The 19484-nt window shown below is 39.5% G+C and overlaps 1 protein-coding gene across 2 annotated transcripts in view; it reads left to right on the forward strand.

Moving 5' to 3' along the window:
- Positions 1 to 19484, forward strand: part of Ttc27 (tetratricopeptide repeat domain 27) — a 134360-nt gene that overhangs the window by 107628 nt on the left and 7248 nt on the right. For both annotated transcript variants that reach the window (XM_042696777.1, XM_042696778.1), the window contains exons 17-18: positions 15822 to 16019; positions 17248 to 17359. In XM_042696777.1, coding sequence (XP_042552711.1) covers positions 15822 to 16019; positions 17248 to 17359 — 310 coding nt within the window. The remainder of the gene's footprint in view (positions 1 to 15821; positions 16020 to 17247; positions 17360 to 19484) is intronic.

Consider the following 19484-nt stretch of genomic DNA (forward strand, 5'->3'; position numbering starts at 1 on the left):
CAATCTGACCCCATTCTATTTTAATTCGCTTTAAAATTCCTTTTATTCCTTTTCTACTTCTTTATAGATGTGGATTATTATGATTATATTTGTTCTTTTGTGGGCATATGAGAATTATGATTTCATTCTCATTTTAATACAGACAGGAATTAAATTAGAAAAAAATTACTTTTTTTTGGTAGCAAGAGCATGAGCATATTTACTTCTGTATTATCATTAATCTTTTTTCCTCTGTGTCCTAATTTTAACTAGTAAAACCTAGGAATGCTTTCTGTGAGGCTTTTCTGAATATTCATGTCTACTTTTGTATGTCTCGTGTTCATGTACCTTAAGTACTTGTTCAGTGTTGCAGGTTTCTACTATTAGAAATACTGCCACGAATCTGCTTCTAGACAGATCTTCTTCACATATATATAGCCATGTGTAATTCCTAAGGGAAGGGTCTAATTTTTTTTAATTATAAAGGTAATTTTTATTGTTATTATAATCTACTGACGGGTTATAGTTACATAAGTCAGGTAGAGTACATTTCTTTTTCAACAACGTCAATGTCACCCTAATGCTAATTTCTTAGTTATAAAATGATTTGGTATGAATAATGTATGCAGTTTTTAAAATACTATTCCAGTATCAATTTTCTGGTTTTGATAAATACATTATAGTTGTATTAATTATCCTCTGGGAAAGTTGTCTAAAATACACTCAAGTACTTTCTGTACTATTTTGCAGACTATTATGAGTCTAACATTTCAAAATTAAGCTGTTAAAAAATTTAAAAAAAAGAAGAGTCTCACGGACTTTCCTGCCCAGGCTGTCTTTGAACCATGATCCTCAGATCTCAGCTTTCTAAAATAGTTAGGATTACAGGTGTAACCACCAGCACCTGGCTAGGTACACAGATCTTAAATGTTAGCTTTGTGTATCTTGATTGTTACATATTCATATGTATTCATGTATATTTGGTAGTGGTCTCTGTCTGGATCTCCATGTGGTATGTTCTTTGGGATCAGGAGAAGGCTTATTTAATCTAAAGCCCTTTCCAAACTGTAAAAGGATTTTTGTTTGCTTGATTGATTGGTTAGTTGATTGGACTTGTTTTTCTGAAGGAAAAATACTAAACTCTCTCTCTCTCTCTCTTCCCCCCCACCCCCCTCTCTCAACTGAGGTTTGAGGAAGCTGAGGGTAAGGGTTATCAGACAAGGAAACAGCAATTTACTTAGAGAGCTCTAAGCAGGGGAGGTGGAAAGTTACTTTTTTCCTGGCCTGGAGCCCTCCTGGAAGTTTTTGTGACTGGACCCAGGGCAACCCTACCCTTCCTGCTATGAGGACCTCCAGGATGTGAGGGCCACAGCTTTGAGCATTCAGCCAAAATTTGATGAGATTAACTAAGCACTGTAAGCTTAGTGTTAGTATTAGTATTCTTTTCCCTTTGTGGAGATTTTTCAGCTTTTATGTTAGACTTGCTGCTTCTTTAGATGAGAGGCCCTTAACTCTTCAAGGGTCAGTGTTGGTTTTTTTTTTTTTTTTATTGTGAGAATACCATACAGAGGAGTTACAATTACATGGGCAAGATAACGGGTACATTTTTTATCAAGCATTGTTGCCTCCTCTTTTTTTCCCCTTCCCATCCCTTTCCATACTCCTCCCCACCCAATCCTCTCCCCCAATCCCCCACCAAAGTTCATTTTTCGACATAACGGAAAAAAATTATATTAAGTGAAGTAAGTCAGGCCCAAAGAAACATAGGTCCCATGGTTTCCCTTATTTGTAATAATTAGTATATGTCTGAGTCAAGCAGAAAAGGTCAGATAAGTTGATGTTAGGGGAGTGAACCCCAAGATAAGTATTCAAATGTTTTTTTTTTTTGTTTTTCCTTTCATGCAATTGTTTCAGTGTTGGCTCTTCATAGTCATTCTCTACTTGCTGAATTCTCTAAGCACAATCTGTGATAAAGATGAGAAATAAAAGAATAAAACAAAGGTTCTGTTTCACCTAAATAAATTAGAATGTGGGTAAGGGGTTGTTACATGGACTTGGTGGCATGTTATTGGTTTGAGTAGGGTATAAGGGACTATGGGGACTTGTATACTAATTAAGACAAAATTTCCTACTAGTCACAGGGCTGGGAAGGTGGCTCAGTGGTAGAGCACTTGCCTTGCCTGCATGAGGCCCTGTGTTTGATTCCCCAGCACCACATAAGCAAAAAGAAAAAAACTGGAAGTGGCACTGTGGCTCAAGTGGTAGAGCGCTAGCCTTGAGCTGAAGAGCTGAGGGACAGTGCCCAGGCCCAGAGTTCAGGCCCCACGACCGGACCCCAAAAAAAAAAAAAAAATTCTTACTAGTCACATACAAGGGATCCTCAATAAAATTACCAGCAGATTTTTCATCAAAAACTCTGGAAGCCATAAAGCAATAGGCTCATATTGTACTAAAGCCTCACAAAACACAATGCTGTATTTGAAAAAAAACAAAAAAACAAAAAACAGCACTTTGAGACATTGAGACATTAACATATTCTTAGGTAAAGAAAAGCCAAAGAAATTTGTAGCCACAAATATATTCTGTAAGTAATGCTCAGGGAAGCTGGATATAAGCAGCCCATGCCTGAAAAGTCCTAACCACTCACTCTGTAGACTTGAGACCTAGAGGATTGCAGTTAGAGCAACCCTGAGACAAAAGTTTGAAAGACCTCATCTCAACTAATAAAAAGTTGGTCACACTAGCTCTCATCTGTCATGCTAGCTATACAGGAATCATAAATAGAAAAATCACGGTCCAGGCCAGCAGTGACAAGTAGGGAAACCCTATTTAAAAAATAACAAGAGTTGCCAGGTGCTAGTGGCCCATGCCTGTATCCTTGCTACTTAGGAGGCTGAGATCTCAGTATTGCAGGTTGAAGCCAGTCCTGGCAGGAAAGTCCCTAAGTCTCTAATGTCCAATTAACTACAATGTCTAGGCCCTGAGTTCATGTTCCATGACCAGCACAAAAACACACAAAGCACAAAAGGGCTGGGGGTCCTGGCTCAAGTGGTAGATCACTTGCTTACCTGGTGTAAGGTTCTGAATTTCAAACCCTAGTACTGACTAACAAGCTCTTCCCACCAAAAGAAAAAAAAAATCACAGGAAAGATTTTCAATGAACTTACAGTTTAAAGAACTAGAAAAAGAAGAACAAATTAAACCCCAAATTAGAAGAAGGAAAATAATAAAGATTAGATCAGGGATACGTGAAGTAGAGAATAGAAAAACAATAGGGAAAATCAGTGAAACTGAAAGTTGGTTCTTTGAAATACAATTGACAATCATTAGATAGATGAAGTAACATTCACATTACTAAAATAAGAAATGAAAATAGGGACATTATTACTGGTCTTCAGAAATAAATAGAATTGCAAATGCGTTCTATAAGCAGTTGTTTACCAACAAATCAGATAACCTAGATCATATGGACAAAGTCATAGAAACTCAAAACCTACCAAGACACAAGGAATAGGTTTATAATTTAGAAAGGAGATCGAATGAGTAACTATAAATATCCCAACAAAAGAAAGGCTGGATCCAATGGCTTTATTGGTGAATTTGACCAAACATTTTAAAAAAAATCTTGATATCAAAGCCAAAGATACTAAAGGAAAGAAAACTATATACTCATATCCCTTAATGAGCATTGGTATAAAAGCCCCTAACAGAACATTAACAAATCTGATTTGGCAGCTTAATGGAAGTATTACACACTATATCCAAGTGACATTTATATTTGCAGTATGAGGATAGTTCAACATATGAAAATTAACATAATATACCACATTAACAAAATGAAGTAAAATCCCCACACATGATCATCTCAGTTGAAGCAGAAAATACAGTAACTCTTCCTAATAAAAACATCCAATGAGCTAGGAACAGAAGGAAACTACCTTAACATAATAAGAGCAGCATTTGAAGCAAACCCACAGTGCCTGTAACTGTCAGTGATAAAAGACTGAAAGCTTTTTTCTTAACATTAAGGATGCCTTCATTCATTATTTAACACTATACTAGAAGGTCTAGCAAGAGCATTCGGTCAAGAAAAACAAGTAAATGGGAAAAAATTGAAAGGGAAGAAGTAAAATTAACTGTTTGGCAATATTATGATCTTACATGCAAAAAATAAAAAAATCCACAAATAGCTGTTAGACAAAATAACTGAATTCTGCAGGGTAGCAGAATACAAAGTCAACACATAAAAAGTTAAGTTGTGTTTCTATACACTTACAATAACCAAAAAGGAAGTTTTTAAAACATTTCTGTTTACAACAGCATCAGATGGTAATCAAGGAAGTAAAAGACCTGTACAGTGACAACTGCAGGACACTGCTGAGAGAAATTAAAGTTGATATAGGTAAATGCAAATATTCCATGCTCATGGATTGAAGGCTTAACATTATTATGTTACCAGTATTTTACAAGTGATCTACAGAATTTGGTGCCACCTCTATCAAAACCCTGGTACAGTTTTTGCAGAAATAGAAAACTCTCTCTTTTAAGTTCATGTGGAATCTCAAAGAATTTTAGGTAGTCAAAACAATCTTAAAAAATAAGAAGTAAGCTGAACAACTTAAGTTTCTTGATTTCAAAGCCTACTAGAAAGTTACAGTAATCAATACAGTGATGCTAGCATAGACACACGTGTGGTAGATTAGATAGGGAACCCAAGAATAAACCCTTGCATATATGATCAAATGATTCTGAGGGCCAAAACCATTCACTGGGCAAAGGACAATAGTTTCAACAAGTTGTGCTGGTGTCCACAGGCAAAAAAATTAAGGGAAACCCTTATCTAACACCTTATATAAAAATTAGCTCCGAGTGGCTGGGAAGGTGGCTCAGTGGTAGAATGCTTGCCTTGCATGCATGAGGCCCTGGTTTCCATTCCTCAGCACCTCGTAAGCAGAAAAAGCCAGAAGTGGTGCTATGGCTCAGTGGTAGAGCTCTAGCCTTGAGCTTAAGTGCTGAGGAACAGTGCCCAGGTCCAGAGTTCAGGCACTACGACCAAAAAAAACAAAATTAGCTCCAAATGGGTCAAAGACTCAAATGTCAGAGCTAAAACTATAAAACACTTAGAAGCTTAGAAGAAACTATAGGGCAAAGACTTGATAATATCAGATTTCATAGCAAAAAAGAAAATACAGACAAACTAGATTTTCCCAAAATTAAAATTTTTGTGCATCAAAACATACTATCAACAATAAACAGGCAAATCAAAAAAAAGGGGGAGAGAGTATTTACAAGTCATATCTGATAAGGGATTAATATCTAGGTTGCATAGACAATTCCTTAAGGCCCAAATTCCACCCCCCCCCCCAAAAAAAAACAACAAAAAAAAATCAAACCAACTGGGCACCTGTGTCTCACACCTGTAATCTTAGCTACTCAGGAGGTTGAGATCTGAGGATTTTTTTTTCCAGGCCTGCCCAAGCAGGAAAATCCAGAAGACTCTTACCTCCAATTAAATACCAAAAAGCAGGAACTGGAACTGTGGCTCAAGTGATAGACCACTAGCCTTGTACACAAAAGCCCAAGGACAGTGGCCAGGCCCTGAGTTCAAGCCTCAGAACTGGCATCAAAAAAAACCCAAAAACCGAACTAGTTAAAAAATGGGCAAAGGACTTGAGCAGATATTTCTCCAAAGTAAAGAACAATAAGCAAATGAAAAGATGCTCAACATCACCAATCATTAGGGAAATGAAAATGAAAACTATGAGATATACCTCATATCCATTAGCATTACTGTTTATTAAGAAAGCTAACAACAGCAAAGCAACCAGAAAATTACAAATATTGGCAAGTATGTGGAGAAACTGGAACCCTTGTATATGTTAGTGGGACTATAAAATGATATAGCCACTATGGAAAGTGATATGGTGACTCCTCAAATAGCTGAAAAAAGAAGCTCTGGGAAAATACTTAAAAGAATTTAAAGCAGCGGCTCAAAACAGATACATCCATGTCCATGGCAGCATTACTCACAGTAAGTTAAGCAGGGGAGCAGTCCAGGCTGGATGGCTCATTGGTAGATGAACGGATAAGCAAAATGTGGTGTATCCCTGCAATGGAATGTTCCAGCCTTACAAAGGAAGTTCTGGCATGCTGCAACATGGATGAACCTTGACATTATACTGTGAAACAGGCCAGACAAAAAGATTAGTCTGTATGATTCCACTTACATAATTTTTTTTCTTTTTTGCCAGTCTTGGGGCTCGAACTCTGGGCCTTGGGCACAGTCCCTGAGCTCCTTTTGCTCAAGGCTAGTACTCTACCACTTGAGGCACAGTGCCACTTCCTGCTTTTTCTGTTTATGTGGTAATGAGGAATTGAACCCAGGGCTTCATACATGCTAGGTAAGCACTCTACCACTAAGCCACCTTCCCAGCCCTGTATGGTTCCACTTAAAGAGCTACCTAGAAGTCAATAGCAGAGACTCAGAAAAGAATGGTGTTGAGTTGAGGAGAAGAGGAATGGGGAGTTAGTGCGTAGTGGGTAGAGAGTCAGTTTTACAGTATGCAAAGAGGCATGGCAATGGAGGTGGTGGCACAGTATTATCAATATATTTAACACTACTGGACTGGTAACAGTGATTAAGATAGTAAATGATGTGCTACATGTATTTCACTACAATAAAAGGTTGGGAAAACTCTAAGCACCCAAGCTTACAATTTTATTTAGATTATTTTATGCTACTCGAACTCCAAATGGACTGAATATATGCCAAATATTTGGGTTTTTTTAATCTCATAGTAAAATTAGAAATAGAAGTGGATGCTTACCAGAGTTCTTGAACTCTGAAGCAGTAGAAGAAAACTGGAAGGAATTTTTATGACCACACTAAAAAAATATGTGACAAAATATTTGTATCAAATAGGAAAGGCTAAAGCTAACAATATCCTTATTATATAAAAAGCTAACATCTGCTACAGGGGTGAAATGGAGTGTATAGAGAGAATTCAGGACCAGATTCAAGTAGATTTGCTAGTGTAGTACACTATCATGATGGCATTTTACAGCTATGGTATAAAAATAGAATGGTCAATATGTATAGATTGGTTGGCTGAACATTTAGGAACCAAAGTTTCAGTTCCATCTCACTCTTAAAACCAAACTAAGTCAGATGAGTAAAATATTTAAACTGGAATTTCTTGAGAAGCAGAACAATGGGGTAAGAAACGCAGTCTGGGTTGGACATCTTGGATGTGCTGTGTGGCCTTGAGCACGACTTCGTGCCTCAGTTTCCTAGAACGGGGAGAAGATGACTGTCTGGCACCCAGGACTGTTGTGAAAAGGCTTGGGGCAGAGGGCAGCGCTGAGAGCTCTTTAAATGCGGCTCCTATCTGGTTCGAGTTGTCATTGAAAAAACTGATGAAAGCATTAAGAAAATATGGTGACGATATTTGTGAGATTGGGGAAGGTTCATGTTTTATTATGACACAAAAGCAATACTTCATTAAACAAAAGATCAATAGATTTGATATTTATACCTTTTACGCATGGGGAAGTGTGGGTGAAATGACGAATAAGGTACTGGTGTATGTGGGGGGGGGGGAATCATCAACCTTAGAAGACACAGGCTGTGACAGTGACTGTTTATTACTTCCTGCACTGAAGTCAAGAAGAAGAGCCACTGAGTGCCCTGGGAAGAATTTGCTTCAGTGTGTCACATGTTTTGGTCTTTCTATGTATGTGCTATGTATTGGTTTCTGAGGACTGCTCGCTATAACAAATTACCACAGACTTGGTGTCTGAGAGAGATTTTTACCAAGTTACATGTGATATTGATAAAAGACTAGAATCTCAGACCATGATTGGATAAACTGAAATTTCTCTTGGAAAATCACCTGAAATTCCAAGAAAAGAAATTTGTGTGTGTGAATATGTACCTATTCTTAGAAAAGGGTTCAAAATCATCATTTAGATTCACAAAGGGTGCACAGGCTCCAAGAGTAGTAGATTATGAGGCAAAATTTTCAGACAAGAAGGCAGTGGGGCCTTTCTTCTAACCACTCTAGAGTAAAATTTACCTGTATAATTTGTTACAAATGGAAAAATAGCACTGCATGCATTTATCTGTTATCCTTGGTTTTGACAATTATTAAGTGTTTTCCAAGTCTGTATAAATAATTAGGCCCCAGAAGCAAGCAAATATCCCCCTCGCTCTCAATTTCCAGCCCCTTTCCTGCTGATCTTCAAGGCAAGCAGGTTCCTCCCACTGGTGTGGGAGCCCATGCTTGTAGGCTTACAGCCTACAGTCCACTGAAAGTGCCCTCAGCAAGGTCTGAGTGGTGACTATGGCTCACTCAACCTGTCACCCTTCTTAAGCCTCACTGATCTCGATTTCCTCTTGAACACTGTCTTCATGTGGCTTCCAGGACCTCATACTCTTTTGGTGTGTGCTGGTACTTGAGCTTGAAATCAGAGCCGTGTGCTCTTGCTGGTGCTCTGCCACTTGAGCCACAGCTCCACTTCTGGCTTTTTGGTGGTTAATTGGAGATCAGAATCTCACAGACTTTCCTGTCCAGGCTGGCATCGAACTTCTGTCCTCTGATCTCAGCCTCCTGAGTAGCTACTATTACAGGTATGAGCCACCGTGCCTGGCAGGATCTCATATTCCTGCCCCCACCAACTGCTGCTTCCAGTCTCCTTCAAACTTTACATCATCTTTCTCCGTGAGACAGCCGAGCTGAGTCCTCACAGTTTTTCTTCCTCATATGTACAGTGCTACCCAAGGGATCTTGTTCATTCATTTGGTTCTTACCTTCCTGAGGGCATACATGTATTGTGAGATGTAAACATTTTTTTTCTGAACCTGCCCCTTGAATTGATTTTTTTTTTTTTTTGGTCGGTCGTGGGGCTTGAACTCTGGGCTTGGGCCCTGTCCCTGCACTCTTCAGCTCAAGGTGAGCGCTCTACTGCTTGAGCCACAGTGCCACTTCCGGTTTTCTAGTGGTTTATTGGCGATAAGAGTCTCACGGACTTTCCTGCCTAGGCTGGCTTTGAACCACGATCCTCAGATCTCAGCCTCCTAAATAGCTAGGATGACAGGCTTGAGCCACCAGCGCCTGGCTTCTCTTGAATTCTTTTCCACACAGTCTATTCAGTTTATGTTTTATGATGGGTGCTTTTTTTTTTTTTTCCAGATGTGTCTTTTTTTTCCCCTGTAGATGTGAACATCTCTTGGGACATTGGCAGTTGTACTATAATATGTGTTTGCAGGGAGAGACCGAAGGCCAGTATCTAACTCAAGCTCTCCTGAGTTGGGTGCTCACCTCTCAGTTATACCTTCCCTGTGAAAGGAAGCTTTCCTTCCCATGGCCAAATGCTCAGCACCAGCTCACCTAGGCACATGAGAGAAGAGGAGGAAGGGGTTCCTGAGGGTCAGCCAGGCCCCCGAGCCTCTGCTTCCTGCTCCCCACCCTAGCCAGGTGCTCTGCTCTGATGTGCTCACATAGTCCCTGAGTTGCTGTTTTCACATTGTGACAAGTGGCATAAAGGGTCACATGTCCTGTGTGAGCTTGGGCACCTAGCACCTTCCACCCTGTCGGTAGCCAGCCAGCTTCTGTCTCATTGGGGGTGCTCCTTCAATTTTTTTCTGTTTTGGGGGTTCGAGAGTGAGTTAATTCTGGGTCTCACCATGTAGCCCAGGCTGGGCCTGGCACTTGCTTTCTTCCTGCCTGATCCCCCATCACCTGGCAAACTTTCTCTTTCAAGCAGTGTATGGGCTGGGCTGGCAATCAGAAGAAAGAGCTAGCAACATGTGTTAGTTTATATGAACAGTACAGCTTTTCACATTGGGAAAAATCAGTTCAGTATATATTAAGGAAAAAATTAAATTTCTTAGACAGGAAATATATTTAGTCCACAAACATTTGGAAATGTTTAAGGAAATGGAAAGGCTTAACTTCACTAATAATGAAAGAAAAGTAGTTCAGAATAATAGCTGCACCTACCTTTTATGGAATAAAATTTCAAAGATTAAAAAAAGAAGGGCTAGGACGTGGCATAGTGGTAGACCTGGCAAGCGTGATGCCCGCGTTCAACCCCAGTACCACAAAAAGAAGGCTGAAAGCAGTAATCCATAATAAGCTCACTTGTTAAGATAATAGCTGCAGTGCTGGGAGCATGCAGTAGAGTGGCGCGTTTTTGTGTGCTCCTGATGCTCGCCATTTGACTTGCCCTCCTAGAAAGTTACTAGCACCTCCAGAGTCTTCAGATGTTTATTTTCTTCATTCCAGAATTATAGCCTAGGGAAGTCTTTTTTTTTTTTTTTTTGGTTCAGTCATGGGGCCTGAACTCTGGGCCTGGGCGCTGTCCCTCAGCTCTTCAGCTCAAGACTAGCGCTCTACCACTTGAGCCACAGCGCCACTTCTGGCTTTTTTCTTTTTGCTTATGTGGTGCTGAGGAACCGAACCCAGGGCCTCAGGCATGCAAGGCAAGCGCTCAACCACTGAGCCATCTTCCCAGCCCTAGGGAAGTCTTTAGTGTGAGAAAAATCTTTAGGTACAGAAATTAAATCTTTAAGCACACTGATTTACCCTTTATTCCACGATTACTAACAAACACAACTCACAGGAGCAGCATAGCCCACTCCAGAGGGATTATGAAGTAGGCGTTGGTCTCTGCACCAAATTGAAGTGTGTGTGTGTGTGTGTGTGTGTGTGTGTGTGTGTGTGTGTGTGTGTGTGTGTGTGTGTGTGTGTGTGTGTGTGTGTGTGTGTGTGTGTGTGTGTGTGTTGGTCCTGGGTGTGTGTGTGTGTTGGTCCTGGGTGTGTGTGTGTGTTGGTCCTGGGTGTGTGTGTGTTGGTCCTGGGCTTGAACTCAGGATCTGTCCCTGAGCTTCTTTGCTCAATGCTATTTCTCTACCACTTGAGACACAGCGCCACTTCTGGCTTTTTTGGTGGTTAATTGCAGATAAGAGCCTCACAGATTTCCCTGCCTTGGCTGGCTTCAAACTTCTATCCTCAGATCTCAACCTCCTGCATAGCGAGGATTACTGGCATGAGCACTCTGCCCAGTAAAATATTTTGGCTCTATTAAAGCAATATATTTAAAAAGTATATGAAAAATGCATACATGAAAATTTCTGTAACAGTGCTAACTGAAAAAGGTGGGAAGGGAAGACAAATAAGAGTAATGGAAGTAAATATGACTAAATTACATTAGAAACATGTATGAAAATGCTATAATGAAATACATTATTTAAAGCACAAAATTCAATGACTTTTGATATATTCACAGTTTTGTATTCATGAAATACATTATTTTATACAATTAATATATACTAATAAAGGGGAAAAGGCAAGATAAAATTAGTTGCATAGTATATTTAAAATTTATGCATAGCAAAAGATTAGAAAGAAATTCAGTCTAATGTTAATAGGCTTATACTTAGCCGATGTACCATTGGGAATTTTATTTTCTCTTTTTATTTTGTGTTATTTTTAATGTCTTGGAGAAGTTTTCAACTAAAAATTCACAAAACAAAAATATGTCTTTTTGGTTGAAACAATATTTAGCAAAAAAACAATGAAATGATAAAAGTCAATGGCATATATGTATGTGTATATGTATATATGTGCATGTATATATACGTATATATAATCTTCAGATTTCCCATGCTCATGGTGTACTACATTACCTGGTGGTTCCATTTGTTCCAGATTTAGCTGTTCCTGTATACTTGATGTTCAATAGATGACACACATTTAATATTTTAGGTTTAAAATTCTTTGCCCTTCTTCTTATTTCATTTGAGCAACCCGTTCCTATTGTTCCTACCTTCTTAAGAATTATTCTTCCTCCATAATCTTAGCCTTCAGTATTCTACTCTACAATCACTTTATGTAATATTTAAAAAATGGCTACTTTTGGCTAGTTGCTGATGGCTTAAGTAATTATGATAATATACTCATGCTAGTGGATTAAAGACTTTACATGTTTTAAATAAAAAAAGAAGAATGCTGATATATTTGTAAACTGCCCCAGGGGAATGGTACTCAATGATTCATTTAACCAAGGAAATTTTATTATAACGTTCTTGTTCCTTTTAAGCTATGAATGTCTAGTTAAGCAAAGTTAGATATATTTTGTAATTTGTTGCTTTTTGTAGTTAGCCTGGATAGTCATAATTGATTATGAAAATGGTGCTATTAGCTAGTAAATTATAAAATTACTCTAATAGCTTTTAAAATAACTATGTTACCATTGAAACCACTTTATAAAATTGCATTTTAGCTTCATTAGTTTATATATTTGCATAAATTTATTTTTTCTGCAGTTCATAGAGTTTTTTTAATTGCATAAACAAATTTTTGAATTAGTTTTATTGAAAAATAATGACAGTAGACGCCATCATTTTTGTTTCCTTTTTTCTGATCTTTGTATGTACTTGTTTTAGCTTTTCTCTGTTTTTGTTTTTATTTTATTAAAACAACATAGGTATGTGGTTTTATAAGCCGAACAGAAATAAAAAGCTAATTACAAAATATAGTGATCTCTTCTCTACTCAAGATCCTTCTCTCCAGTGTGAAGAAATTGCTTCTCTCTTGCTAGTTGCACACTTGCAAATTTATATTAATAGCTATGTACCATTAGTGTTTTGGGGGGGGGGGGGTTTGGGTCCGGTCGTGGGGCCTGAACTCTGGGCCTGGGTGCTGTCCCTCAGCTCTTCAGCTCAAGGCTAGCACTCTACCACTTGAGCCACAGTGCCACTTCCGGCTTTTTTTTTCTTTTTGCTTATGTGGTGCTGGGGAATCGAACCCAGGGCCTCAGGCATGCAAGCACTCTACCACTGAGCCACCTTCCCAGCCCCATTAGTGTTTTTTTTTAACCCAGAATTAGGCATTGCCTGTTGGCTTATCATAATGATAACTTAGGACTCTTATGCCAGCACTTTTACTCCTTCTCTTTCTTATCTTCCTAATATATTTACATTAAAGATTTCTTTACAGGAATAGTCTCTGTTATCATTATGATACTCAAAGTCAGTATTATAGAATACTGTGGTTAGTGGGAGGTTTTTGTTTTGTGAGAGAGAGAGAGAGAGAGAGAGAGAGAGAGTGTGTGTGTGTGTGTGTGTATGTGTGTGTATGTGTGTGAAGAGTCTCACTTTATAGCCCAGGCTGACCTCAAACTCCTTATTCTCCTGCCTCAGCCTGCAGAGGACTAGAATTCCAGGTGTGTGCTGTCATGCCCAGATTTATTTTTGTTTTTCGCTCTTTGTTTTTCATAATGTTAATAATTGCTTGTTTTTCATGTGTTTCTCTGTCTTTGTAAACTCCTTGTTTGAAATTAAGATCTCTCCTGTCATGCTTGTACTGGCCGCAGTCCTAGATACAGTTAATAAGCCTGTAATTGCCAGATGCAGCAGAATTTACTAGTCCTAATCTTTTTTAGATAGAATCTCCATGTGAATGTCTCCTTTCTTGGTTTCTATGACATCACTTTCCCCCACTTTTCTGGTTACTCCCTTTTCGCCTCCGGAGTAGATTATGTTCATTGCCCTCCTCTCCAATGTGTTCCCTAAGACTCCTCAGCCTTATTCTTACCCAACATGTCTCTGGGTGATATCTTCCATGCCCATGAATCACTTTTGTGGTCTTTTCTCCAATAAAGAACTCTCCTAAGTGCTAAAGCCAGCTTTTTTAAACTGGCCATCAAACATGCAGACAGTTTATCCTTCTGCTCACCTCTACTTCTTGTAGTATCCATATGTGAATTGATAAAGGCCGTCCTATACCTGTCCTTCCTTCTACTAGTGCCCGCTGTCCTTGGCTCTCCCAGCACAGACTCCTCTCCCTAGAGTGCCCTTCATCTACTCCCTCAGCATACGTGCGCTCGCACTACCACCACTGCTGCCAACAACAGCAGCATCTTCTTCCCTCTCAAATGCCTGTGATTGTAGCCCTCCATTTTTAGTTGTAAGAAGACCACACGCTTTCTCTCCCCCCATTATTTCCCCAGGGAGACTGGAGTAAGGGGATGGCATATTGGGCCGTAAGATCCAGAAAGCAGGGAAGTAGTTTCCTAATCTAGTGTATTACATTTACTGGTGACTTACCCCCTTTCAGAGTGTGTTAATCCTCAAAGTCCTTACAGAATGATCACTGGAAACAAGTAGCACACATCCCTACTGTTGCTTCTGCATGGTTACTTTTAGATTTAAAACCACAAATGAGCTTGTTGTAATAGGAATTTTGCTACTTTTAGTTGTAAAACCACAAATGAGCTTATTGTAATAAGAATTTTGCTACTTTTAAACATAAAATTATGCACATGGAATTGTAATGTGAATTTACAGGCCGAGACAATTTACATTATTCAAACAAGGAAGAACAAGCAGAGATAAGTACTATGTATATTCAGATCTGTGAGTCTGTTTGTTCTAGGAGAGACTCAGTTCTTCAACTATGTCTCAGGCATGAATCAGAATGGTCTTGTAGCTGAGATGTAGATCAATAATATACACAAGGCCCTGGATTCTATCCTTTGTAATTCTTTTCCCCTCTTCTCCCCCACACACATAAGAAAAGAATGTTCTAGAGGAGAAAGACCTAGATTGTTCCAGAGGAGGAAAGTGTTACCTTGGTTGCATGTCTCTTAACACTTGAAAGAGAATATTCTGCTCAGCCTTTCTTTCGGGGACAAGTGTTTACTTGGTGCTATGTGCAAGCACTATGATAGACACTGGTGATCCAGGATGTTGAAATGTGTCTCCTGGGACCTTGCTATTCCAAGTTCTGTAGGCTATCAACATTAGCCTTCACCTGGAACTTGTTAGAAATGTAGAATCCCATTTCCCCAGGATGGGATCCAATACCTCTCTTCTGGAATTCTGCATTTCTGACAAGTTCCCTGGTTCACGGACAAAATGTCATAGAGTACTGTCCTCACCAAAGGAAAGGAAGATGAAGGGAGCACTTGTTCCACCTTCTCAGATCTGCTTTGAGGTGCACAGATGTGTCTTACCATAACAGTATAACCTGTTGATTTTATAATCTTTTGATTTAATCTAATCCATCCACCAACATTCAGAGCAGCTAGAATAGAATATGAGAGCAAGCTAGCCAATCAGTTACTAAATGGAAAGCTGACCTGGGGATAGTCAGAAGGAAAAGAAAGACCTTGCACGAGCAGTTTGTCATTTAATAATTAGGAAAAGGTGGGAGCTCTTTAAGCAGAGTTAGATTCTGTCACAGCAATGCAGGTGAAAGTTCATGAAGACTAGGGAAGGTAGGACTATAAGGAATGTCAAGTTGAATCAGATGTAACAAAAGTGGGAGAAAAGAGCGTTGAGATTGATGCTCAGAATACTGGCTCTGGGAACCATGAAGGTGGGTTTATCTAGAGACTGCAGGAGGCAGAGGGATGTGAGATCCCTGTTTCACTCTCGGGTGAGTAAGTATGCTATATAGCCAGGGTCTGCCCAGTAGGTGTTTAGGTAACAGTCCCGTGCTGTAGGCAGAAACCTTGCTGAAGCTACAGAGAAACCACGAGAGTAGCCTGTGGTGTTGCAGTTGAAGTTACTAGTGTGGGCGGGGCGGGGCCTCAGAAAGGATGTGTCAAATGGAAAGAGAGGAGAGCTGGAGACAGGGCTCAAGACAGGGCTTTCAGAGAGGTGGTCAGTGTACCACGTTAGATGGTGACTCTGGTAGTCGTTTGTTTTGTTTTTAAAATTTGTACCAGTGATACCCAGACAGATTTCACAGGGTCATTCATGTCATTATCATTGATGATGAGCATGGACTGTTACTTGGTTTTCTATCTTACCAAATCTTTCCGTACATCTTAAGGTCCTTAAAATTCTGGTCAGGGCAGTGGTTAATGGAATGCCTGATCGAAGTGGAGATGTTGCTACTGGCCTCAAGGGAAAGCTGCAGGAGCTACTTGGCAGAGTAACTTCAAGGGTGACCAACGACGGAGAAATCTGGAGGCTGTACGCCCAAGCCTATGGAAATGGACAGAGTGAAAAGCCTGAGGAGAATGAGAAGGTGAGGCCAGCTCCCAGACTCCTGCGCCATTGTCTGGGGCTCAGCTCACAGGCAGGCGATTCTCTTTTGTTTTGTTTTGTTTTTTAATAAAAGGAGGAAGAGTTTACTACTGTGAAAGGTAGAATTCATGGGCTCAAATTCAACTTTCAATTTTGGTTCAGAGTCTTTGAGTTGTGGGCAGGCTAAGACTTGTAACATTTGTCTTTTTACTTTTCGTGGGTTTCCCTGATTTAGCTGTTTCCTATCAAGGGTCTCGTCCTTACTGTATCTACAGCGACCAGCTGGCTCTTGTTTTTTTTTTGCGCCCCACTGCTGCAGGCCCATTGCTAAAGACCAAGGCAGTCTTGGTACAAGGACAGAAAGCGTTTACATCTGAGGCATTACTACCACAAGGAAAAGTTAAGGGCTTAGATAAGGCAACTGAAGCAGAACTTTCCAAGTCTAAACATGTAACGCTTTACAGAGGTTGTCCTGCCCCTTTCTCGGAAGGGCAGTAGAAACACCAGCTCTATTCCAGTTGTACCATTGCCTTCTTATTTTTAGACCTAAAGGAGCTCCCAGAGTTTCCAAGGTTGGAATACTGGTTTTGTGTTTCTCTTCCAAAAAATCCACAACAAATCAAATATACTCCTTGCATGGGTTTGAAATTCGCCACGGTACAGCTAATCTATGGGATTCCCAGCCCTCCTCTCCTCCCTCAGCTCGCACAGCTGGTTTCTACCATGGCCTTGTCAGCCCAGAGAACACACATCACACGCATGCACGCACGCACGCACAATTCCTTCTTTCTGTCTTTCTGTTTCTCTTGAATTATATACTCACTGCGCAAAAGGAACTAAGGCTTGATGATCTATAGCTTCTCCTCCAAGAATTCCTAAGTAATGTGTGTTTTAAACACACCTACTAGCAATTCCATAGTTTTCATCAGCTCATAATTTCTCCAATAACTCTCTCTTAAGATAGTGGCTACAAATGTTGAGGAAATCTGAATACTTCTTATAGATTTCCAAGCCTGGCCTTTCTATTTTTCTAGGTGTAGGAAAATATCTTGCAATTGCTATTACTAGATATGCATCTCTATCTCTTCTTTGATGAGAATCGTAGAGACTGTGCTATATACCACAGGTGATACTTTTCAAGTTGGAATTAGTTTCATATGACTTCTACGCAACAGAGTTTGAAATGTGAATTGTACTTACTATTCTGAATGTTCTTCTTCTTTTCTTAGGCATTCCAGTATCTCTCAAAGGCCTACAAGTGTGATACACAGTCCAATTGTTGGGAGAAAGATATTACATCATTTAAGGAAGTTGTTCAAAGAGCCTTAGGACTTGCACATGGTAATCTGATATCCATGGCATATTTTATTGCATTTGTTACTAATATAATAGAGTGACAGTCAAAAAACAAATCTGCATGACAATTTTAGGTTTCTCCATCATGTTAAAATTGTTGCATTTAATTCAGAGAAGATTTTTATTTCAATTAGAACAATAATATAATTGGACCAATAAGAAGAAACCGGACAATGGCTTACATACTGTTTGAATAAGTGAGAGGAATTAGAAACCTTCTAGAGATATGAAATACAAGTGTAAAAACGTTTGTTTACACAGTTTGTGTTAGAGATACAGTGATAAGGAAATTCTGGCTTTTCCTTAACTCATTCTTCCTTGTTCATGGGCTGAGGATATAGTCCTACATCTAATCCCCAGGACTGAAAAAAAAAATTTAAAAATTTGTAAACTTTTGGAGTACATAGTATATCTAGAGAGCTATGATGTATGTAAAAGAAATGTACAATGTAAGCCGGAAACCTGTGGCACATGCCTATAATTTTAGTATTCAGAAGGCTGAGATTTTAGGAACATGGTTCAGAGATAATCCAGGTACATAAATGCTAGAGACTCTTATCTCCAGTTCCAGCAAAAAGCTGGAAGTGGAGGTATGGGCTCCAGCCTTGAGCAGAAAAAGCTAAGTGAGAGTTGCAGGCCTTGGGTTCAAGCTCCAATACAGGCAAAAGAAAGAAAGGGGTGGGAGGGTGGGGAACGGGAAGAAATGGGAAATTTGGAGGGAATAATTTGAAGGGAAAATATTTGCTTATTGAGTAAATACAGTCCAGGGAAAGACTGCTTTTAATTATTTGCCTTAATGAAAAAAATGCATGTGTGTTTCTGTGAGAATACAGTTCTGTGAACCTATCCTGCAGTCCTCCTAGCTTCTTCCTGGCACTGGTAGTGACAGCACATGGGAGTCACCAAAGAACAGTGAAAGAGAGTAGGTGACTGAGTCAGTTACTTGACTTTCTGAGACTTCGTTTAGTTGTAGGGGATAACCACTACTCATGGTGTCAGGAAGAATAAATGAATCGTTTCAACATTTTAAAATTTTACTTTATTGTTTAAAGGTGATATACAGTGGGGTTGGCTGTACATACATCAAATATTAAATATACTTCCTTTCACATAGTGTCATCTGTTCCCTCATTCTCTCCCGTTCCCTCCCTCCCTTCTCCACTGACAAGTTGCATAATTCACTTTCATCCATGACTAGTGCAGCCAGTGTGCTCCACTGACTTAGCACAGTTTTATGCATTTCTTCTAAAGTAGAGGATCTAAACCTTATGATAAGGACTTCAAACTAAAAGGGAAAAGGTGAAGAAGGTGGATAAAGTTTAGCTTGCCTATAAAAAAAGTCATAGAACATTTAGACGGTTTCAAAATGGATTTGGTAGTTAATAATTCTATTGTAAGGTTTTTTATTTTTTTGACCTAAAGGTTATAAGTGTCCAATTTTCTGGACCACCTAGTGTTAGCAGATAAGGTAGGAGTGCCGACCCCTGTGTGGCTGACATTCCATGTGGAAAGCTGGAGGGAATGGCTGGTACTGTAGAAGGATGTTTGTGGGATGGCTGGGATCTCTGGGGCTTTGGCTGGCCTTAGGAGAGGGGCCTCCAAGGGGGATCCGTCCTTTGTGGATGTGCTTAGAAAAATCCACACTTAGGTATGTTACATACATAATTAGGAGGGTGGATTTATGTTGGAGAATTCATCTTATCTCCTTTAGCTTGCCCACTCTAAACATTTCTGTGAGCCTCTGGCTCTGTATAGTCAAAGCCAAGATGTTTTCTGTGCTCAAGTGCTGGGATTAAACTTGCCAACTATAAATAAGCAGGGTAGAGAAATAATTCCAGGAAAAATCTTGCCTTTACATCTTGGTTTTAAACTGTTGTTGGCACTGTGTTTGCTTGTTTGTTTCAGGACCGTACTTTACTAAAAATAAGTGTCTGTTCTTTGAAGGTCTCCTTGGACTGTAACTGATGAACGTGTTGGTGCTTCTGCATTTTAAGCATACTTGGATGGATGTTTAGCTTTACTTGCTAACCTTGTCTTTATTGCATTTAGACAGCAGCAGTCAAATAATAAACTGAATTTGTTATTCTGTTCTCCTTTCTGTCCTTCTCCT

The sequence above is a fragment of the Dipodomys spectabilis genome, unplaced genomic scaffold (assembly GCF_019054845.1).
Source record: "Dipodomys spectabilis isolate Male_0828 unplaced genomic scaffold, ASM1905484v1 ptg000210l, whole genome shotgun sequence".
Lineage (NCBI taxonomy): Eukaryota > Metazoa > Chordata > Mammalia > Rodentia > Heteromyidae > Dipodomys > Dipodomys spectabilis.